General features: G+C 40.7%; 1 protein-coding gene across 1 annotated transcript in view; it reads left to right on the forward strand.

The window, feature by feature from the left end:
- GRIK2 (glutamate ionotropic receptor kainate type subunit 2) overlaps nucleotides 1-25,548 on the forward strand; it is a 994,545-nt gene that overhangs the window by 895,916 nt on the left and 73,081 nt on the right. The window contains exon 14 of the mRNA XM_082249558.1: nucleotides 5,503-5,728. Within this exon, the coding sequence (XP_082105684.1) occupies nucleotides 5,503-5,728 (226 nt within the window). The remainder of the gene's footprint in view (nucleotides 1-5,502; nucleotides 5,729-25,548) is intronic.

The following is a 25,548-nucleotide window of genomic DNA, read 5'->3' on the forward strand; positions in this document are numbered from 1 at the left end:
TCAGTTAAAGTCGCTCAGTGCAAAGTTGCAAAAAGTGGCCTGGACGTAAAGCAGGAAAATCCTCCGGTGGTAAAGTGGTTAAAGTGCAACAATAAAAATGAAAAATGTATTTAAATATAATGCTCCGGTCCCCTTAGTCTGCCTGTAAAGTGGCACATCTGTAGCATATATATCACTTGCTGCAGCAAAAATTAAATTTTTGAAGAAAAAAAATATAGTGAAACTCCATTTAAAATGACTCACGATTGCAATTGCCGACATCCGTCTATTGAAAAAATATAGAAAAAATAGTCTGGGCCCCCCCAATTCATACCAGACCCTTATCCAGGCATGCAGCCTCTTGAACCATACAAGGCCACTTGCCCTTAACATGGGGGGGGCTCTGCCCCCCACCCCAAAGCATCTTGTCCCCATGTTGATGAGGACAAGGGCCTCATCCCCGTAACCATGGCTGGAGGTTGTGGGGGTCTGCTGGCGGGGGCTTATCGGAATCTGGAGGGCCCCCCAGATCCCAGTCCCCCCCTGTGTGAATTAATATTGGGTATATGGTACCCCTACACATTCACCAAAAAGGTGTACAAAAATGTAATAAAAACAATTTTTTGATAAATCCTTCATTAAAAAATAGTGCCCCTCGATGTAAATCCATTGTCAATCACCTCCGCCCATCAACCTAAAAAAAAAAAAAAAAAAACTCCATGTCCTGGGACGGCCTCCCGCCGAATGCCTCCTCTGGGCTTTGACATTTCTTATATGGGTAAGGGTCAGGATCACCTGGCTACGTTACCCGGTGGCACCACCCTCTTCTGATGTCACAGGCGGGTGCATGCTGGACATTTGACATCACAAAGGTACAGGGCCACCAGGTGACATTGCCAGATGGCCACTCCCCTTACCTATATAAGAACTGTCAAAGCACAGAAAAGGCATTCGGCAGGAGGCTGGCCCAAAAGAGTTTTTGTTTTGTTTTTTTGGGTCGACTGTGTGGCAGGTCAGCGGGCGGCATGATTGATGATGGATATACATCAAGGGACACATTTTTTTCATTTCTGTAATAAAGGATTTGTCAAAAACTTAGTCTCTGTGTTTTTATTACTTTTTGTACACTTTTTTGGTGAATGGATACTCATTCACATAGAGGGGGCATGATCTGAGGGAACCTTTGTTAAAGGGGGCTTCCAGATTCCAATAAGCCCCCTGCCCTCAGACCCCCACAACCACCGGCCACAGTTGTGTGGATGAGGCAGAGCCCTCCTGCCCGAAAGCACCCACCCCTCTATGTTGAGTGCATGTGGCTTCCTATGGTTCAGGAGGAGGGCTTGCTCACCCCCCCTTTCCTGACCTGCCAGACTGCATGCTCTGATAAGCATCTGGTATGGATTTTTGGGGGGACCCCACGTCATTTTTTTTTTTTAAATTTTGGCCTATTTTTTTAGCCTTTTTTTATTATTTAGCTGTCCCAGCTGATGACTCTCATCACTTGTTAAGGATGCTGTGGCCGGCTTCCTGACCCTGCTGCTTAACAACCAGCTTACACTGTGCCCTGATTGGGCAAAGTTTTCATCAATCAGGGCACAGAATGCACTGTGCAGTGCTCAGTGCTTTTCAGGGTGTTCAGCAGGACAAATGATCGGCAAACACCCTTCAAATTTGGGTGTTCGGCGAACGGCCAAACAGGCAAATGTTCGGCCCGAATTGATGCTCAGGCCGAATTGTTAGCCCATCCCTACTTAGGATTTGGTGGAATTGAACATTCTCCTTAAAGCATGCACTGTTTCCTCCTCCTCCTCCTTACTACCTCTTCACTCACTGCTAATTTTACATCCTGTGCAACATTGCCAACAATGAATTCCTTTGCGTGGGGGCATCACAAATAGGAAGGTTAACAGGCATATTGGTTTGTCATTACTGTCAGGTGAGGAGTGGCTAGCTATGGCCATCAAAAGTCACAAATTCTTCTGGCCTGATGACCTCATAAAATCCAAGGTACTTCATGATAAACCTCTGAACCAACCACTATTGGAGTATGTGCAAGGAAATGTACATGTGTGTTTTTTTTTTCCCGGGTGAAGGGCAGCCAGCAGGCTAGTGTCATTGTCACATGTTACTTTTTCTGGTTAATGATGGCATGAACAGCAGGTCAGGCTAAGTGTGGTTGCTTTCCCTTTGGCACACAAGCTGTAACACAGCATGGCAGTTAAGATGTGGGATTTTGTCCTGGATGCTTGGGGGAGATCACTGGTTCTGAGGGATCTGATGATGAAGCCAGTGAGAAGGAGGAGGTACAGGTGGCAGCACTCTCACCATGGGAGAAGACACATGGTGGCACCACTTTCTCCAGTGGTGTGCTCCATCCTGCATCCTCCTAGTCACTAGAAGATTGTCCCAGGGTACTATAAAGTATACCACCTTAATGTCTCAACAAAGAGGATCTGACACCTACCCAGTTTCTAATAGACCCCCAATGTCTTCTCTGCCCTCCACTGCAGCAAATAAAGTACATATTCAACTATATTAGCTGCTTCTCTGGTTGTAGCAGTCAGGAAATTACAGCTCTTAAACTGGAAACACTCAGAGATGAGTGCTTCTGAATTAATAAACATCAGAGATGATTTGGGAACAGATGTTCCTTGATCTCCTCCCACCCAACATCCTGAAAACATTTGATGTGGTCCCCAGCTCAAACCAACCGCACTGTAAAAATTATCATGTTCGTGTATAGCTGCCATCTCGTTTGCAAGATAGCTGAGGTCCAGCTGAACAAAATAAATGGAAGTTTATTGCTGCTACAGCAACCATTAACATGTTTGTCACCCGCATATGAAGTACACCCAAAGAGGTGAAGTAGTTAATAATATTTTTTTTTTTACTATACCACACTACTTTTCTCAGGATTTGTAGTGCAATATAGTGTAGCACAGTGTGACACCTTATAGTAACTAACACTCCCTATACAGACTGTTAACTCACCAAAATTATTCCAAGATAAATAGTAAGGGGCTGGAACATAGCAAAGCTGCCATTATTGGTCGTTGTATCCCAGCTGACCACAGTGGACAGGTCAGGCACTGCATTCTGGTTACAAAAAATGAATCAAGTGAATTTGACATTAAAAGGTGATTGGACATTGAGGCATATACCAACCCCCTATAACTCTTACAACTTTGGTCAGCTATACCTTGTTTGCTGTGTAATAAATACATCATACACAACATCCCTCTTTACTCTGTTTGCTCTGCTGTAAACTATATGCTTCTTAACTGTGTGCATTTTAAACTACCTCCCCACACATTGCACATTATATACTCTATACTGCTTTGTTTTCTTACTATATGTATGTTACATAATCTGTACCGATAATCATCACAGTATTTAGATAATAATAAAGAGCAAATATTTCTATCACTAGGATGTTTTTGTTTCAAATGTCATCACATTCAGCTAAGCCTCTTCTTGTAAATAAAATGTAAAAGAAAACAAAATATGGTAGAAGTAATATTTGTAACAAGTTTTTTTTTTTTTTCTAACAATATGTTTTCTACAGAGCCAGTATTTTTTCATATGTACTGACCATACTATTGTTTGCTTGGAAATGATGTTGCGTTATTCAATTTTCATGCAAACAAATTAATTGAATTTGTCTTTCATCTTGATAAATAGCATTAGCTACATAATTTAACTTGAGCTAGAGCCAAAATAATTCCTGGATTCTGCATTTCTTTAATTGAATCAATTTTATTTAGAAAATCATTGTAATATCTATTTGACAAATACATTTTTTTTAAATTGCCAATGTGAGGTCAATACATATTTTTCATAAAAGGTCTAACAGTGTTATGTTTCAGTTGCTTATTTTGAATAACATTTGCTAAAGTCTTCTAGAGGTTTTGATAAAAGCTACAGCCAATACTTCTATTATGTTTCACTTCTAGACTGAAGCTAAAGGTTGCTTTAAGAGATTCAGGAGCGCTACCAAAAGCTTGGTAAATAGGCTGACAGTCTTTGTTTAAGGTTATGCTTTTAAAACTGGCTTTAAAAGCTAAACTGAAAAGAAAAGTTATTTATAAAAACGAAATTGGAAGTTTTAAACATGTGGACTGCAAATTGAAAGTAAAATGAAACTATAACATTTCAATGGTAGCAATTGCATTTGGTATATCAATGTTTAAACAAAAGTAGAGTTGACCATTAAAGGGGCCCTAAGACAAGTCCAACTTTTTTAAGCCAAAAGTTGTGTTATACTGCTCCAGGCACCCTGTGTTTCACAGCAGTGACTCTGTTTTGGGCATTAGGAGTTAAATGGAGCCCTGAATAGTCCGTACATAAATAGAACATAACTATGATATTGGTGTAAGTTAGGTAGAGCAAGATGGAGAGGAGAGAAATACTTCTTTACTGGAGCAGAGGAGCCATTAGAAACCTTTACAAGCACAACATTCATGTTAGAGGTACCTAGAATGCCCATGGAGCTTTGTAAATACCGTACTTTTTTACTACTTTATAACAGCTATGGGACCTTTGTTTTATACAGAATGGGAAAACATTACAAACACTGTCACTTTTTTTTTTTTCTAAAAGGTTCTCTGTGTTTGGGGGATTCCCTCTTAGTTCCAGTTCAATTTGTTGCTAGAAAAGAAGTTGAGAAAAAAAAATCTACCAAAGGGCATAATTGTTGTGACACCTGTTAAAAGTGTAATATTCCCTGGCATCCACTTGTTCAACTGTGTTTTTTTTTTTAATAAGCTTCACTGGAAAAAGAAGGTCTATGTTTACAGAGCTCAGCAGCTCATGTTCAAATGTATTCACAAGAAAATAGCCACCAATCCTTTGCTGTACTTTATCTTTTGAAAACCTATATAATGTTCCACCAATCTTGTGTCGTGTGTGTGTAATCTGTAGTGATTGAAACAAAGATTATGAATACATTTAAAAATCGCATTACACTCTTAATTTTTGGCTGATTGTTTACATGGATTTTTAGCCATATTTTAATTTTTTTTTTTAGAATTGTCTTTGTGTCTTTAACATAGGTCTTTCAACAGGTGCACTTGTTCAACCTTAATTATGTCAATGCACTAAAATAACCAAGTTTATTATATTACATTCAAGTGTCATGAGCTGTATTTTATCTTTAATTAGTCATGATGATTTCAGGGTGAAGTTATATTAATTTTGGTAACCCCTCAAACAGTCGTATGTTTTCTTGTACCTGTTTAAACTCCATCATCAATCATTTAGATTTTTACAAAAAATGTAAAAAATTATTTTGGATGACAATTCCTCCATATATGATATAATCATCTGATTTCCAAGTACTTTCACATTTATACATTATTTTTATCCTGTTCAAACACATTTTATTAGGTATTGGTATTTTATTTCATTCTATTCACCAGTGCAATATTAAAGATGTTTCTGTATAAACAGTTTTTTTTTTTTTGTTTTCTCCTCCTGTTGACTTTTTGGTTGCATATTTAAAAGGGTACTTGTAATCTTTTCCAGAAATCCAAAATTCCAACCTATGAAAAGATGTGGGCCTTTATGAATAGCAGGAGTCAGTCGGTGCTTGTCAAAAATAATGAAGAAGGTATCCAGCGTGTACTCACCTCTGATTATGCCTTTCTAATGGAGTCAACAACCATTGAATTTGTCACGCAGCGCAACTGTAACCTGACACAGATTGGAGGCCTTATAGATTCTAAAGGTTATGGAGTTGGAACTCCTATGGGTATGTTTAATGTCAATTATTTTGTCATTGATCATTTATCTCAGCTGGCACAATGCCACAAGTATAAAATGGAATGCCTGAACAATAATTGTATATGGTTAGGCATTATTATACTGTAATACTATATATATATATATATATATATATATATATATATATATATATATATATATATATATACACACACACACTATCTCACAAAAGTGAGTACACCCCTCACAATTTTGTAGATATATTATTATATCTTTTCATGTGACAACACTGAAGAAATGACACTTTGCTACAATGTAAAGTAGAAAGTGCACAGCTTGTATAACAGTGTCAATTTGCTGTCCCCTCAAAATAACTCAACACAGCCATTAATGTTTAAACTGCTGGCAACCAAAGTGAGTTCACCCCTAAGAAAAAATGTCTAAATTGGGCCCAATTAGCAATTTTCCCTCCCTGGTTTCATGTGACTCGTTAGTGTTACAAGGTCTCAGGTGTGAATGGGGAGCAGGTGTGTTAAATTTGGTGTTACTGCTCTTACTCTGTCATACTGGTCACTGGAAGTTCAACATGGCACCTCATGGCAAAGAACTCTCTGAGGGTCTAAAAAAAAGAATTATTGATACATAAAGATTGCCACGACCCTGAAACTGAGCTGCAGCATGGTGGTCAAGGCCAAACAGTGTTTTACTGGGACAGGTTTCAATCAGAACAGGCTTTGCCATGGTCGACCAGAGAAGTTGAGTGCATGTGCTTAGCGTCATAGCCAGAAGTTGTCTTTGGGATATAGGCGTATGAATGCTGCCAGCATTGCTGCAGAGGTTGAAGGGGTGGGAGGTCAGCCTGCACAGTGCTCAGACCATATGCCACACACTGCATCAAATTGGTCTGCATGGCTGACTTCCTAGAAGGAAGCCTCTTCTAAAGATGATGCACAAGCCCGCAGTTTTCTGAAGACAAGCAGACTAAGGACATGGATTACTGGAACCATGTCCTGTGGTCTGATGAGACCAAGATAAACTTATTTGGTTCAGATGTTGTCAAGCATGTGTGGTGGCAACTGGGTGAGGAGTACAAAGACAAGTGTGTCTTGCCTACAGTCAAGCATGGTGGTGGGAGTGTCATGGTCTGGGGCTGCATGAGTGCTGCTGCCACTGGGGAGCTACAGTTCATTGAGGGAACCATGAATGCCAACATGTACCCTGACATACTGAAGCAGAGCATGATCCCCTCCCTTCGGAGACTGGGCCACAGGGCAGTATTCCAACACGGTACTGGCCCCAAACACACCTCCAAGATGACCACTGCCTTGCTAAAGAAGCTGAGGGTAAAGGTGATGGACTGGGCAAGCATGTCTCCAGACCTAAACCCTATTGAGCATCTGTGGGACATCCTCAAACAGAAGGTGGAGGAGCGCAAGGTCTCCAACATCCACCAGCTCTGTGATGTCATCATGGAGGAGTGGAAGAGGACTCCAGTGGCAACCTGTGAAGCACTGGTGAACTCCTTGCCCAAGAGGGTTAAGGCAGTGCTGGAAAATAATGGTGGCCACACAAAATATTGACACTTTGGGCCCAATTTGGACTTTTTAACTTAGGGGTGTACTCATTGTTGTTGCCAGCAGTTTAGACATGAATGGCTGTGTATATATATATATATATGTATGTATTTTTTTTAAGCTAAAATATATGTTTTTTCTAAATGGATATTGCTTACATTTTCTTTTTAAATACTGACAAACCCCATATAAAAGGTATAAAGTCTTTGTGGGCAGCTTTACATTTAAACTATTATTTAATTAGTTAGGAAGAAAATGTTGCACATACTGTATATATAAACTCTCTATTACTCCAGGATTCTCCACTCCATGAAGGGCCTTGACCTCCTGATGAGGATTTGCAACAATTTACTTCCTAGTAGAATAGGTTTTTTAGCGCTACGCCTATCCCTAATGTGGAAGATCAGAGATTCCTTTTGTAATGTCATTTCAAATAGTACCTAATACAGTGTAGGTAACAGCTACTGTAGTTGTGTCTCAACATATTTGTATCTTGTGTAAATACATACCGTAAGTTCTTTGGCATTAATGCATATAATGCTAACAAGTCTTGCCTTCCAAACCTGCTACAATAATTGTATCTCAATTCAAAAATGAATTTCTAATATAATGTGAATTTTAGGCATAATGTATTTTATACATAAAGACATTTTTTTCCAAGTTTGATGTGCCCCTTGGTGTCACAAATACAAAATAATTGCAAAAAAATGGACAGTAATGGTTTACACAGGTAACTAGAGTTCTTAAGTTCAAACACATGAAAGTTAAGTTCGTTAATTTTTTTTTTAATTACATTTGTATTTGTTGTGAAATTATTGTTTAAAAATTAGGCATGTCATTATTGGTTTTCTTACCCTGCTTCACCATATTTAGCAAAACATTTAAAAATGAAATTATTCCTATGTGGTAGGGTATTTTCTCTGTACATTTTTACACCAACATTAAATCATTTATTAAATATCATATGCTGTGAAATACAGCCACGCCTGTCGAGAACTCATATTATTATTTCAAAGCATTATCCATACTCAAACTCTTTTTGTTCTGCCACTTGTAAAAAGCATTCATCAAAGGCTAAACCAAGTCTTTCATGGAAGCTCTTCAGTGCAGTTGGTACAATTCCGCCAATTCATCAAAGGCATAAGAAGAGACTCTAATTGATTGAGAACATAGCAATTTGCAAGGGTGTACTTTACTGCTCAGTGTAAGAATCAGATTGCATAAATGGGTAAGAAAGTAAGGTTCCATATTTCTCCCAGTGGTAACAGAATATGAAAATTCAAAAATGTAACCATAATGTCCAAAACATATCCAATGTAATATTTGCTTTCAGTATGCTGTACACTCCTTCTGAACCTGATCTCCTAATAAAATGTGTATACAGTATATGTGTATGTGTATATACATAGTGTGGGTGATCAGATTTAAGTAAAAAAAAAAAAACAGTTGCCAAAGTGTGTATAAAGGGCTTTCTCTTTCAATAGTTTTTATCGATTTTTTTTAAGAAAAACAACATGGGGGTACAATCAAGTTTTTTAGGATATTCAATACAAGCATATGTGTTGTTGTATAGGCAACACAGACATACAAAATGTACAAACACAGAGCTTAAGAAAAAAAAAAAAAAAAAAAAACACACCAGTATCATAGAAATGGGCTTACCAGGGGAATATGGAAATCTTCAAAGTAGTTAACAGCTTTTTTTTTTTTTTTTTACTTATAGTTAGTAGATTGATTTGTAAGCAGTAGAGTACAAGTTAAACTAGGTGAACCAAGCTACGTCTACTTGTTGGCGTTTACCAGTACTAGAAGTGAACATTCATTCAAAAGTATTAACTGTAGATATTACTGAGTCTATGTTAGGTACTTCTTGTGAGAGCCACTTACGTGTTATAGCTAATTTATCTGCTAATAAGATGTGGGTAATCACTTTGCGAGAATAGTGAGGTTTCTCTGTAGCTTCAATGTTGATTAAAGCTAGTTCGGCTGTAAGATTGCAGGGTGAGTTGGTGACTGCACTTATCAGCTGGGAGACTTTAAGCCAGAAGTTGCTAAGGTGGGAGAAGTGGATGGGTCCATTTTATGAATTTGAGTTGGGGTGACGTACCATCTAAGGGTGACTTTATGATGCAACTCCCAAACTCCCAAAGGTTGCATGATCGAGTGGATTTATACATAGATGCCATGACATCTAACAATTGAACATCTGTAAATGTTTTCCCAAGTTCAACCTCTCATTTGAGTAGAGGGGGGGTTATGGAATATACCTTTGTCTTGGAGAAGGTTGTAGAAAAGCAATCTGCATCTTTTGTGTATTCTGCAGTCAGTTAGATAATGCCAGGCCAATCTGTTGATAGGCTTGAGTATGTGGGGACTGCGTAATCAGCAATGTGTTATTTATACAAATCTGTCAAATGTGGACAATGAGTGCATGTCCTGTAACATTGTAATGGGTTTGAGAGTGTCAAGAGAGTATACATCTTGTATGTGTACTATGCCTCTGTCAGTCCAAGGGTGGATAGAGAGATCTGGTATGAGCTGGAGGAGCAGATAAAAAGGGAAGTAGTGGTTGTATCGGAGAGCCATGGTGAAGCTTTTAGGAGAAAATAATGGTATGAGAGAGCTGTTGCAGTGATAGTAGGGGAGAGATGTTGATCTTTAGGACTAACAGTGGGCTGACTGGGTAGCCATTTCTGCAAGTCCCTTTTTCTATTTGCAAGGATTTTATGTCTTTCTAGTGGTGTGGTGAGGAGAACCATGTCTTAAATTATGCTAGAATAGCTGCCATGTAATAGTCTCTAATGTCGTAAGGCCTATTCCGCCCATTTTTCGATGCTTATTCAAGATGGTGCAGGAACATCTGGACTTTATTCCTAACCATTTAAAAACGACCTGTTATAGATTGGATTAATCTAAAATAAGACAATAAGACATAGGAATGGGAATAGGGAGAGTTCTGAATAGGTATAGCAATTGTGGAACATTTTAAATAGAGCCACCCGGCCTAACAAGTAGAGAATTGGCTTAGATAAAGCTTCCAGGTCTTTGGACAATGTTTGCAACAGCAGTGCATAGTTAGCCTGATAGAGGGATGAGGTTTCCCTGGTTAGGAGGATGCCCAGGTATGTTATGGATTCCTCTGCCCATAAGTAGAGATGTTTGCAAAGAGGTTTTAAGTGATGAATGTATACCTAGGTCTAAAATGGAGGATTTTAATGTATTTACCTTGTAGTAAGATACCCTACTAAATGCAGTGAGCACTTGTTGTACTGAAGCCAGGGAAGGATCCAGATGTGTTAACATAAGAATTACATCATCTGCAAATACATTTATTTTGTTCTCAGTGGAGCCAATTTGGAGGCCTGATATGTTATGATTAAATCGTATCCTCTCTGCCAGTGGTTCCATAGCTAGTTTGAAGATAAAGGGGGATAAGGGGCAACACTACCTGGTACCATTTGTGATTTGAAACGGTTTGGATAGCATGGCAGAACAGTATACATGAGCTGATGGGCAAGAGTAGAGAGCCATAATGGCCTTTAGTCAGCTGGGTGAGGAGCTTGTCAGCTTTGTTTCCTGATGTATAAAAGGTAATTTTTAGGCGTTTTTGTTGTTTTTTTTGAATTTGTTGAGTAGTAGCGTTCTAAGATCTAAACATAAGCGATCTAGCTTGATTTTTTGTTTAACCTCCCTGGCGGTATGATTCTTTCGATTTCGATTTTAGGTGCTGAAAGCGATACCATTATTTTGCATGTAATTCTTAAGAATGAGCAGCGCAAACCAACTATTTATATATGATTTCTTTTTACTGTGCATTCTTCTTTATAACATCCTGGGTATGATAAAATTTGAAACACAAAATCCTAAATTATAATATAATAAATAACTATAAAATAAAATATAATAATAACACTTTTTTTCCAAAAAATAACACTTTTTATTCAATAAATTATAGTAAATAATGTAATCAAAAACACTGACACTTTTTTTTGTCAAACAAGGATGCAATATTTTCTTTTTTTTCCAAAAAGGATGCAATATTAGTGGTCATATTGCTTCAATAAACGTCCCTGGTGTGGAAAATTTTGAAACAGGGTACAGCGCAACGTCCAACCTCACAGTCTGGACAGTAGTACCGCATTTCCTTTCTGATTTTCCGCCCGGTGTCGTCGCGCTTGGAACAGCAAACCACACACATCCTTGTGGGTGCAGTCTTCTTCTCCGTCGGTGGAATGTGGTCCATAAAATGACGACCGGTCAGGCGTTCGGGGTTCACAACACCAGCAGCACGGCGTCCGGATATACTTACTGTTGGTGTTTGGTGCCTGAGAAATATGAGCTCAGCAATTTTCCACACAAAGTCTGCATGAACCACAGGCCTGTCACTCTTCTTTTTTAGGAGAATGAATGCATTCCACAAACATTGTTCCAGGAGGTGCCTGAATATTTTTTTATAATATTTTTTCTGTTGTTTCCGCATTGCCGGATCGAAAGTCATGGCCTGGTCAGCTCTGTCCACACCTCCCATGGTGTTGTTATAATCCAGGACCAGTTGCGGTTTCAGAACATCTTTTCCCCCTTTTGTATGTACCATGACAGTGTCGGTGTTATGGATGGTACTCATCAGGCAGACATCTTTTTTGTCACGTCATCTCAATGCCAACATTTTTCCTTTCTGCCAGGAAAATAACTCTCCGGGCTTGAGTTTTTTGTTGGCAAAGGTGGGGGGCATGTCACGCCAGTTAGCTCTGACGGTCCCATATGCATCTGTCTTGTGTTGTAGGAGGAACTCAAACAGTTCTGGGGATGTATAGAAATTGTCTGTGGTGACACAGTACCCTTGATTCAGCAGAGGCTCAATCAGCGTCAGAACTGAAGCGGTTGCCATCCCATAGCTGCTGAACCTTTGGTTGAACTTGGTTCCTCTCCCGGTCTATAGGACCTAATTCCAAATATATCCAGAGCTGGATTCACACAGCATAAATTATTTTTATTCCAAAGCGTGCTCGCTTGGACGCAATATATTGTATCCAGCTGAGTCTCCCTTTATAGGCCATTAGACTTTCCTCTATACAAATGTCTTTTTCTGGGACATAGGACTCCTGGAAGTTTTTCAAAATTAGTTGGTAAATGTCCCAGATCTTTTTGAGCTTCAGAGCTGGATGAGAAGTCTCATCAAATTCGTCATTATTGGTAAAGTGCAAATATTTCATAATGAGCGAAAATTTACTCCGACATAACGGTGCCAAAAAAAGGAGTGGCCAATAATTTGTTGGTGGTCCAATACCACTTCTGCAGGGGTTTCCCCACCACTTCCTGCAGAATAATTAGGCCCAGAAATTTCCAGATGTCCGCTCTAGTCACGTGTTCCCACATCCTGCTCCTTGAAAACCGCCGATGCGCTGCGGCTTGTTGCTCCTGGTACCGATTGGTTTCCACAACAATTTTTTCGATAACCTCATCGGTCAAAAAAAGTTGCAGGTATGCCAAGGGATTGTCATCCTCAACATCCACTTTCATACCAGGTGCTCCGGTAAACGGGAACCTTGGGGGCGCTACGTGCTCCGTACCGCAGTCGATCACGCACCAAGTCCGCACATCGCTCGGCACAGTCACAGCATCATCGCTGACATCACTTTCTGCGTCGGATGATGAACTTCCCCATGAATCGCTGTCACTCCACTCTGCAAGCGATTGAGTATCGCTGTCGCTCTTGCCCAGCAGGTCATATACCGCTTTTGAGGTTCCGGTGCGCTTGTTTGATGCCATGGTCGTTCTGCAGTGTCCAGACACAATGTATAGGAAAAATGCAGGAAGGGCAATGGAGAAAGCTCTGGGGGACAATCAAAGGTCAATTTATTTTACTTTGGCAATGTAATCCAATAGGATTACAGTGTATCAGTGTGTTTGTGCATATACTTTTTTGAATTTTCCGCCGGTTCCACCCCCCTGCGGACGTCACGTCGCAGGAGACGGAAGCTGGGGCTCACAGACGATCGGTAGGAAGCTCCGCCCGCATACCGCCCACATACATCGCTGGATCCTGGTGACAAGGTAAGTAAAACCTCTACCAGGATCCAGCGATCTTCCTAGCGGAACCCCGAGTGTGGCTCGAGGTAACCGCTTTTGGCTCTAAAATTTAACCCCCGAGTCACGCTCGGAAATACCGCTAGGAAGGTTAAGAGGTCAGTGTTCTGGATTTCAGTAATACGTTTTCCAATGAGCTACTCCCTCTCCTTCCTTGCTCTAGAATCAAGTTTAAAGAATACCCTACGCATATATGCTTTGTGCATAGCCCATAGGACAGCAGGATCAGAAACTTTTCAGTATTGATGGCAAAAAATTCTTCCAGATCTTCTCTAAGTGCTTTGGCATAGGGAGCAGATTGGAGTAGGTGAGAGTTCATGCTCCATAGAAAGGCAGGGTTGGATTTTGGATTATCCTCTATAGCAATACAGATAAGTGCGTGATCAGACCATGTAGCTATCATGATGGTCAAGGCAGAACATTTTTGTAGGGGCCATTGATCTGTGATGAAAAGGTCAATGTGGAAATAGGAGTTGTGGCAGGTGGAGAAGAAGGTAAAATTGTGTTCTTCCGCGTGCTGGCATCGCCATAGGTCGTATAGTTGAAAGTCCCTTAGGAGTGGGCCTAGGCTTGGTTTTCCCTGTTTGGACGTGTGTGAGGAGTCAAGCTGCGGGTTTTGGGTGTGCTAAAATATCTGCACCAGATAATAGATCCTTGACGGATTGTAGTGATGTTCTTGTGAAGCTTTCTCAAAAAGCAGATTTGGTGAGAATTGGGAGTGTAGACATTGACGATGGTATAAGGAGAGTCATTGAGCTTGCAGAGAAGTATAAGGAAGAGACCATTCTCGTCAGTGATGCAAGAGGTGAGCTGAAAAGAGACCGTGTGCTTGACAGTTACTCCTCTCTTTCTGGCAGGTGCGCTTGCTGTGAAAATATTTTGAAAGTTCTTGTTGGAGCAGGGAGGTTGCTGAACTATATGAAAGTGAGTCAGTTGAGCACATATAATGGTGCATTGGGTCAACATAGCTAATTTCCAGAGTGATGACCTTTTTGCGGGGTGGTTGAGCCCCTTGGTGTTGATAGATAGAAGTTTATTTGACATGTTATAAGGAGTTTATTTGACATGTTATAAGGTTCCCTAATGTACTGCAGTAAGGGTAGACTTCACTAGGTCATCGAAGAAAATAAAAAGAACAGTAAATGAGATAACTTGCTGAAAGTTGCACTGAAGTAACTGAAGGATATGAACAACTTCCTGGATTATGAGCACAATGTGTGCACAGGAAGAACCATGAGGAAAAGAGTCTTTTACAGCCGAAGGCTAACGGCCATCGGGGTGGGCAATGTAGCTTGTGGTATCTGCGGCCATCGGGGTGGGCAATGTAGCTTGTGATATCTGCGGTTTGAAGTCAACGCAGTCGCAATCTAAAGGTAGTGTGCTGCGGCAACAAGTGACCAGGAGATGGGATTCTCCTTTCCGGTGGTTCATAGTTGGGCGGCATAAGATCTGGGATGATGCCCCATGAGTGAAGGTGTTGTAAGCTTCCTGTGGGGAAGCGATGACTTGCTCGGAGCCTCGGAAGGTAACCAGGAGTTTTGTCGGATTAACCCATTGATAGGGAATTTTGTGGTTACACAAGGCTTTAGTAATGTTGTTTAGTTGTCTGCGTTTCTGCATGGTATGCTGTGACAAGTCGGCATAGATTTGTAGGTAAGTATACGGATTAGGCAGAGAAGCGTGCTTCTTGCATGAGTTGGTTTTCGACATGAAAAAATGTATACAAAGAATGACTTCCCTGGGTGTAGTGTAGGGCAGATATGGGGGCTTTGGAAGCCTATGTATGCGGTTGATGACCTCTGGCAGCATGGTTTTGATTAGACCTCTGACATAAGAGGATAAATCCTGGGTTTGTACTCAGATATTCCCTGGATTTTAATGTTTTTCCGGAGGGATCTATCTTCTAGGTCCGCCAATTTATCCTTGATCCAATTATGCTCCTCCATCTGTGTAGCTTGGGTGTCAATGATATTATTACCAGTTGATGCACAGTCCCCTAGTTTTGTTTCTACATGTGAGATTCTATCTTCCAGGGATGTAACATCCTGTCCGAATCACTGCATTAGGGAAAGCATGTCTGATTGTAGTGTGCTTCTCTGGGATATTAGCATAAGTTTTAGCATGGTTTCCATTACAGTTTGATTGGCAGTTGGGAACATAGCTATGGCATCAGTTTGTATACCTTGGGGCCCAGGGGAGAAATATGGATGGCTCACCTCAGGCATGTCAGGAGTTAAAGAATTCATTGTCATCCTGGCTTTGGCAGGACTCCCTGAGGTCGGGGTGCCGGGAGGAGAGACACAGGAGCTATTTTTGGTGGCTGACACTTCCATGAGGCCATCCTGTTGTGAGGTGGTTGCTGCAGGCAGGGATGGCTGAGGAGGAGCTGAGATATTAGCAGGGAGAACTGTGCTGTTGGCACCATCTTGCCCGTGCCAGTCTGCGGGTTTGAACATGAATGCAGTGAACTTTTGAGGCAGACTGTCTTCTTTTCTCTTCGCCACCATGCTGACGTTCAGTAGAGGAGACTCTGAAGCTGGTTCCAGTTGTGTGCCGTGGATTGTTAGTTAAAGCCACTTATGCCCAATCTGATGGTCAGAGCCTCAGAGCATAGCGTCCATCTTGGGCTCCGGACAGTCATGCCCCTATGAAGGGCTTTCTGCCTACATTTATTAATCACTGCTACTGCAAAAACAAAGAAAAGAAGTTCCCTTGCAGGGGTAAATCTCTTCACAGTCCAACAAACAATAAATAGGTCTGTTCAAGCCTTCAGACATGTTCCATCTCAGACTATGGGCAGTCCTACACACAAAGTCCCTGTTCAGCCCAAGGGAGAAAAAAGTTCCCTAGGTGGGGGAAAAGATATGGCCACTATTAGCGGGATCTATCACTGCCATCAGTTTATCTTATGAAACTTTACAATCTAGGCAGCAGGAAAACTCTATCCACAACTCTTTCCTGGACAGACAGGGCTGTTTGTCACACACCCATCCTTTTTGTTTGAGCATGAACTACCAAAACGTGGGTTTTAGAGAGTGCATCTGTGTTTCTCTAAATACAAACCACCTGGTGCTCCACCTAAAAAAGAAAAATCCTGGAGAACCAGCAGGAAATCTTTAAATAGCGCTTCTTGGCTGGAGCCATTCATTAAAAGGGAGCGTAGTCTGTCAATAGCGACTATTAACTCCAACAGTCAACCCCCCAACAAATAGTATCATAGACCATGGAAAAAAGCTGACACAATGGTGAATGTCAGCAGAATGCTTATTATACTGACCCTCACAACAAAGGTCTAAATGTGCTGTTGTATAATCAATCAGGTTTAGAAAACCCTCTGCTTGATCTTTCCAGGGATAAGCCTTATAAACTCCACTGGATCTCTAATCGTCATCAGCAGCTCAGGTGTTGGGTGGATGGATCAGTGCAAGTTATATGCTCATAAGACAATAGAAACTGGCATAGTGCTCACTCCTTTTTTTCATCAAAAAAATATCAGGCCATTATTTATATATCATTTGAGAGTGGTTTAGTCCACGTTTTGCCTGAAGCTTTATTTGTATATGGGTGTTCAGGAATTTTTATTTATAAACACTTTAAACTGTAAATCATTATTGCATGTACAAAAATGGGAGAGACAAAGGAAAAAGAAAAACATTATTCATTCACAACACTTATATACTAAAATAAGAATAAGATGAATAAAATATACATAAACAACACCAACAGAAAAAAAGGGGAGAGACACCAATAATGAAACTGCATGCCCCTGATATTGCCCAAATGCCAAACCTTGCTAAATAAATATACATGCACAGAAACAGGAGATATACAGTATGGGAGACAAAACACATCCCTTTGGTGACTAAAACTGCAAGACATGTGAGTCTCTTGTGGATCTACTTTCCCACTATAAATCTTCTTTGACATTCCACCATGATAATGCTATGATTAATTATATTGTGCAGCCTGGCAACTCTGAGAAGAAACCCCTTATTTCACTGTAAAAAAAAACTCCCTCACTTCTTGCTGCTGGGATATAGAAAGGGGCTTTTTTGTGGGCCTAACACTCGTGGTTATGTGGGCTTTTTTTTTATCTTTCTAGGCTTTCATTAAATTTACATGATAGATCTTCCTGTCTGACTTGTACAGCTTGTAGTTTACTTCCCAAACCTGTTCCATTTTGTATTTCAAAGGGTCCTTGCCAATTAGCCATAAACTTACTTTCCACTCTGGGAACTAAAAAGAGTACATAATCCACCAGCTAGAAATTGCACACTTTTGTAGACTTCTTGTACACTTGGCTATGTACTTCTTGCTTGTTACATGTGTTCCTGGACAAGAATAATTATCTAAGGAAGTCTGCCTTGCTTGGTTGAGATTGGCTTTATGACACCCTTCTAGGGAGTGGTTTCAGTCTCCCACATTTCCACTGCACAGTTTCCAAAACAGAGGAAAGACTCTCCCTAAGTGTGTCACTTTGCACCAGGACTGGGGAGACAGCCACTTAATAGCAGACAGGTCCCCCTGCTGGTTTTAAAGATTACCAGCACTGTGGGGGTGCTTTTTACAGTCTCCAATGTATGCACACCGCACCACACCTTCCTTGTTCTGGGTCAATAAGCTCAGTATGGACAAGGGAAACCAGACTATCAGAGTTTAGGAAGGCATGTGTACTTTATAAGGTCTTGGGTCAGTGGCACTTAGCAGAAATGTGACCCCACTCACTGCACTGCCTTCACTGGGATGCTCATGGATTCTTCATGGACTTCTCAAAGGAGGATAGCCCTACAACAGGTGGAGGCCCTCCAACCACTCTTACCAACCTCTTGATGCCTCCCCTTTCTGGTTTTACTGTCTGTGTTGTTTGTTTTGAACTGATTGATAGAGAAGGTGGTCTCTTGTTTTTAAGGATATCAGAGCTGTAGGTTCTGACAAGAGGTCCTCAAAAGCAGAATAGTACTCCACCAACTTTTGAATAAGCTTGGCTCACCAACCTCCTTAGCTCTGGAGGTAGAGCCCTCCATGATGTCCCTCACAATGATCTGAGGCCTGTAAGCACTTCAGGATGCAGCAGATTTTGACCAGGATGATCAGTTTATAAATTTGAGAGTGGGGAGATTCCTGCCTGTTATAGCTCAAGCTGTGTAACTACTATGCCCTAACTGAAGTTGTGACTCCCAGATTCCAAAAGATTTCTGCTTTGAATTTTTCAGAATCATGGGTATCACCAGTAGTCATGTCTAAGTACATCTTTTGGGAGCCTCCTTCTCACAATGGTGAAAATACTGTTGCCCACTCTTTCTTATGATAGGTCCTTCAGCCCAAAAAGTACATAAAATGCCTTCCACATTATCTTGGGGAACTATCCTTTGGAAAAGGGAGCTAACTGTATTTTAAAGGGTATCATCGAGGAAATCTATGGAAACACCTGAGGTCTGGTCTGGCAGCAGTTACATAACTTCTGCTAAGGAATGTTAGTCTTGTTCTGCTGCCTTGGCCAAAGTAGTCACCCAAGTCTCAGTACTTGCCAATGGGGCCCCCAACGGTCTATCAGATTTTTGCTGAGCTGCATTAGTCTGCTGCTGATGTAAAGTAGTCTGATGTTGTTGGGCAGTCAACAGTTTGTTTCTTTCTTTCTATTGTACCAGAACATTTTACTGCTGTGTGAGGTCCATCTGTTACATTGCAACATTAGCTTTAGGTAATTCCATTATCAAGTCCTCCATGCTGCAAGTTCAAAATGAGTACAGCAGGACACTGTGCCTTTAAGTGGTATAGATTACAGAGTTTGAACCTTCAAACAAAACAGTATGCTGTCAGCATAATCACAGAGGCTACTGAGTCTTTCTTTCAGTACACACAGCAGATTTACACATATAGCAGTGCCCCTTTAAATCATTGCTGACACCTCATTTTCATGGCTCGTAGCTCATTGGCACTTTAGCACAAGGAACACACAGCTCATGACAAGCAACGTGAGTGTCCACAGCATACCTCCACCAATTGTGAGTAATCAGCTTCAAGCCAATAGCTTTCAGAGTGTAAATGGAGATCCCAAAGGGTCCATTCACACTAGGAGCAGAAAAATATACCAGATCCTCTGGTAGAAAACGCGACAGAATAAATCTCATAGTAGCTCAAATTGCTCAAGAGTTTAGAAGAGTTTATAAGTATTTTCTTTTATAAGCATTTTTTTTTCAAAATATTCCACTCTGCTCATACTTTACTATAATCAATGTACACTTGAAAATGTCGAACTCTCCTACATGCCTCACTTAAGTGCATTTATGAGTGTTTAGTATTTCTTCGACCTAAAAACTCCTATCAAAAACGCACTTGTTTTTTTTTTCTGCCTCTAAACTCTCCTCTTGAAATATGCCTCTAATGTGCATTGACACATAGGATAACATTGAACTGCTTCCATGGGCAAGATAAAAAAAAAACACAAAACTCCTATTGAAACAGTGTGCATGGACCCTTAAGAGCATCTTGCCCATGTTTATTTATCAGCAAACACAAACATAAAAGGCTCCCTTGCAGGGATAAGTCTCTTCACAGTCCAAAGAACAACAAAAGTTATTTAGCCTCGTGGATAGTTGTTAGACTACACTGGATCGGCTCAGAGTTGCAGAAGCAGATACCTGCAGGTAATGGGAAACACACCATTACACCTACCCAATGTGTATGGTGCTGTAGGTCTAAATACATTATTTTAATGGGAGAATGGAAGGAGGATGGTGTAGGTATGGGAAGGTGGCTTGTAAATGCCTGGAAATAGGTTTTAACTGCAAGTGGGAAAAGTTGGTCTATGTTTTTTGTCAAAGATGCCTATATCAAAAGACTAGCTGAGCAGAGTGACAAATCCTTTGGCAGGCAAAACAGTTGACATTTACATATTTCAACTGTGTATTCAGCTGTCTCCCTGGACTTCAGCTTTCATGCATGAAACCATGCATTAATGCCAAAACATTAACCATGTCCAAAAAAAGTTTTAGACAAAGCATATGGAAATGCTAAACTTGTCTGTTAATGGTAAATGGTTATACTGTTTTTTTTTTTTTTTGTTTTTTTTTTTCTGGGTTATACATGGATTCTCTCATATGTACTCAGCACTAGCAGAATAAATTGTCTTCAATAAATGCAGGAAACAGAGAAATGGTTTCCATGAAGCTTAATAAATGCCTGATCCGCCATTAATTTAATCTATCCCTAGGAGCAAACAAAAAGCAATTTGCTAGAAATGGGTTAAAACTCATTCTGGTGTCACAGTATAAATCAGCTTCCCTGTGTACTATAGCAGATGGAAATGCAGAATTTCTAATGCAGCCTGCAGGTGTTTTGAGCTGTGTCTCTGATCACAAAAAATCAAGCAATTTGTGCTTTGTACTGTGAAATTAAGCCTCACATCATTCCCACTGTATATGATAGTGTTTAACACCTAGTATTTATAAATACGGAGAATACTCAATATTTTGCATGGCTAGAAGACTTTCCAAACTAATATTATTTTTTTCCAAGTATAAAATATTTTAGAGCTATAGCTTAAGGCTTAAAAATGTTGTATTAATAAGCGTGTCACAGGGGAAAAAATATATATATCTATACATGTATATAAATGTTACAAAGTGGATCTCTGTTCAATCTCTGTGAAAGCATATAGTTATATGTATAAATACAGTATACATACAAAGTAGATATATGTTTATTCACTATGAAAGCCTAAAGTTCTGTACATATAGGCCTACTGTATATACAATGGACGCTGGTACCCATACTGCATGCAAGTGGAATTTGTTCTGCTGTCTGAACCTGCCCCCAGCTGCTTGCAGGAAGTCTTTAGAGGTGGATGCATATGCAGCGGCTGCACAGACACAGTTACATGTCAGAATTTTATATCTATGCAGAAACAGTTGCACAGCCCCCAAACACGCACTGTCTGTGTTTGGGGCCATACATCCTCTCCTGATTCCTGCACAACTGTCGATTTTTAAGATGCAATTGTGTCTGTGCAGCCCCTGCATCTACATCCACCTCTATAGTCTGTACACAGCTGGGGGCAAATGCAAATATCAAAACACATGTTGGCTGCATGCAGTACAGGTGCCAGCATCCATCTGAGTGAGACCATATATACAAGTGGATATCTGTTCAATTTCTATCAGAGCCTATAGATTTATGGTTACACATACCCAAACACTTTGCCTCGGGGTATGAATGCTGCTTACAAGAAACAGTACATTAACATGGGCATTCAGAATCTGCTCAAAATCCATAGATACCTGTAAATCAATATTCACTTCTGGTTATGAACATGCAATGCAAGTACTCTCTTGGGCTTTAAGTAAAGTTCAAAAGACCCTGTCAGCGTCTAAGGAATTTCTCTTTATTTACTGTATAAAAAACCTTTCAAAAACTTGCAATAATGGGCAAAACCCCTAAATGTATTCAAAAATATAATTGTCTTAACATAAATAATTGCTTATGTAGCCCTCTTTGGGGGCAGTTATGAGAAACGGTCTTCTCCAAACAAGATATTGTGCTAACCCGGTAGGTAAATAAAAGAACCAGAACCTTTGCTAAGCAGAAGAGTGGGTTTGATAATTATGTTGGCAGTGCCTCTTCCCAAAGCAGGGCCCCTGTAAACAGAGAGGATTCCCTTTCTGAGAAATTAACTAGAAATCTAATCAAAGTAATTGGGAGTGGAGGAACTACTGCAACCAGCTTATACCTTAACCATAAGCATATAGATGCACACCAATTTAGAACTATTACAAACTTTATATAAGAAATGAATAATAATAGTACAAACAGGTATTATCAACAAAGGGCCCAACAAGAGTCCTGTTGGAATTGTGCATATATACCTTGGTATAACATTAATAATAAAGATACTTCCAGATAAATGTTGCAGCAAATTTCTGTTGTAGAGGACCCTGTGGATGATCAAGATGTGCTGTCCATCCTTGTGGTGGAAACCTGGATCAGTGGTGATGGGGAGATCCTCTAACTGTTGTTCAACCAGCTTGAAATGCAGCTTCTCACTGGCAGAAACTGCGGTTTGACATTGGAACTCAGAGTCATCCTATCTACTCGGTACTTTAGTCTCTAGTAGTTTCTAATCTGTCAAGAAACTCTAACTACCAGAAGTGGTGGTTGGAAACCTAACCTGGCTCTAGCCTATGCTGGTTATTAAGACCTAGGCTAAAACTAGCTATGGAATCAGACCAGAAGAGAGAGGGTTAACTAAAATGACAGGAGCTGTAAATAAACTCTATTGCAATAAACATATACTGGAAGGTGACCACTACATACTGTATATTTAGCAGCACAAACCTAGCTAAATGGCACATTGCATGTGAAATAATAACAATAGGATGCAGAAACACACTCAAGAAGCTATGGACAGCTGCAATTAAACTATTAGAACATGGAAATACTTGCAAAATAGTATCTTATGGCTTGGATTAAGCAGCAGGCTGAGACTTTTCTCTCTCTCCCCACTTCCTCCTTCTGGGGTCTTTAAAGCCAGCCTCCCACAGGAATTGCTAATACATAATATATAACACTGTGATATTAGCAGCTAATAGTAGAGGGCAGCAGATCAGTACACTTATTTAGTACAGCATTCCTAACATATCAGTTGTAATAAGAAAAATACAGTAAACCATTTGGAAAAGTGCAGCAACCAGTTAGAAATTTACTCTAAATGTTGTGATGAGTATTTGAATGTATTTTTTTGTCTTATGTGAGAAGTGGTAAAAAAAAAAATCTGGGCAGACATTCTCAAGATAGGTACTAGGAAAATAGGTTCCTGTCTAGAATAAATCAACCATGAATAATTTATTAAAGTGATCGTAAAGGTATTTTTAAAAAATAGAAAACATTTTATATTTACCTGCTCTGTGCAATGGTTTTGCACAGTGCAGCCCCGGTTTACCTCTTCTGAGTTCTCAGAGTTATGGCTTCTCCCCCCTGCTGAATGCCCCAAAAACAAGCCTCTCACTCATGCAGGCTGGATCCCAAGCTGCACTCTGTGCATCCAAAAACACACACAGCACAGCTCAGCCCACCCACCACTCTCTTCTCACATACTGTGATTGTCAGCAGAAGGAGCTAGTTGCTCCCACTGCTGCCTCCATGGCCAGTGAGTAGAGAGAAAGCTGAGAGAGCTGCAACCCTTGGGCACAGTGCTGGATTGAGAATGGGCTCAGGTAAGTATAAGGGGGCTGGGGGGATTTTAATTGTAGCAGTGGATCGGCATTTCTTTAGGTCAGGGCTGGCAGCTCTCTCTGGCATATCCTCGTGGTCTGGTATTTTGTAGAAACTTCCAGAGCTGGAGGGGGGGAGTAAGTGTCTGGAAGGGGACCGGTTCACCTAACATAAATAGACATGAGCCATGCCAGCAAGGGCAGTTGGGTGGAAGATGTAGATGGGGTGCTGAGGAGGCTGTTGGTGGCCCTTGGGGGTGCCACCTAGTCTGGGGGTTGACCTTGGGCCTGGGGCTCAGGTGCTGGAAGGATCCTACCAAACCACATGGAGGAAGCCCTTCCTGGAAGCACAAGAGCAAGGAGAGAGGATAGCAGGAGCAGGTCAGCACGTCTGTGAGATCTCCTGAGTGTCAGCTGGGGGGGGGGGGGGGCTGGTGAGTGTCATTCTGGAGGACTGCAGGGAGAAGTTAGTCTTGTTGAGGGCTAGTGAAAGGGGCAGCTGCAGCCAGGTGGGTTGCCAGTGCCTGAAGAGGTGGTGCAGGGATCAGATGCCACAGGAGTGATACAAGCTGGACACTGAAATTCGGTTACATGACTAAGGGGCCTCGGGTTCCTGCCTGTAATGGGTCATTGCTTTAATCTGACTGACAGATATTCACAGTGGTTCAGCTGGGTTCTGCAAGCAAGTAAGTGCTGGAGGAAAAAGTGGAGTTGTACACAGAGCTGTATATAGAGACTGCATATAGGAAGAGTTGTCCCTGAAGTTTGTTGTTGAAGTCCCATAACCTCCCATCCCTATCCAATTATTACCCTAAAAAAAAACAAAACAAAAAAAAACAGGTTGACAGACTGTTCTCTGATTGCGAGAAAAGAAACATGGACTTTGCAGGCACTGGGTATCATAAAATCACATACTTTATTTTACAATGCATTTAAAAACATCAAAAAACAAGAAAAAATATGTACAACAGTCATATCCCATATGAGGGGAATATGAGATACAAAATTGATAAGAAAATAATTACATTGGTGGTAATAATACACATTAATACAGTCACAATAATATGCCAGTAATATTGATACTTCACATCGGGACGATCATGGCCACAGGTGACGGGGAACGGTACTGTTGTCCCGGGGAGAATAAAATACTCCAGGGAGGATGTATGCTGTGGGATCGGGTGTATGTTAAGGGATATCCCTCTGGCCTTACCAGGCTTTTGTGAATACAGATACTTGTTATGTATATGAGTATTTTACTCTTTACAAGTATGCTTTATTGGCATATCAATTGAGGTGTCTTATACCAACTTATGTTGATTTTTAATGCCAGGTTGCGCGTTTACCTATACAACCACCCAAGTGACAAATCTGATCCTTCATATATCCTCCCTGTCAGGTATTTGTTATATCTTTTACTTGTACCATCACTGCCTACTGAACTCTACAGAATATTGATCCATTAGCTCCGAGAGGAAGCAATAGACGAAACATATCGAGCAATATGGTTCAACGATACTATATGATCTACTGCTAATACACATCATTCGATCTCCCCGGGACAACAGTACCGTTCCCTGTCACCTGTGGCCATGATCGTCCCGATGTGAAGTATCAATATTACTGGCATATTATTGTGACTGTATTAATGTGTATGTGTAAGTCCATGTTTCTTTTCTCACAATTTTTGACCCAATTTAGGATGTGGCACTTATTACCTTACCCGTATGCCCAACACACCGCTATCTGGGAGCGTATTTTCCAACTTCAGACTGTTCTCTGAATCACGTTTGCTTGTGAAGATTTAGTGTGCCTGGCTGTGCAGGGTGGGGGGATTCCAGTTTACTTGCAGCTCCTTAGGGGGTGTGCTACATAATCACAGATGTTTTTTTTCTACCTTAATGCAGAGAATGCATCAAACAGAACAGGCAATGTAAAAATACAGTAGTACAGCACTAATCCAATAATTCCAAATAGCA

This window comes from Pelophylax lessonae, assembly GCF_965119305.1.
Source record: "Pelophylax lessonae genome assembly, chromosome: 3".
Lineage (NCBI taxonomy): Eukaryota > Metazoa > Chordata > Amphibia > Anura > Ranidae > Pelophylax > Pelophylax lessonae.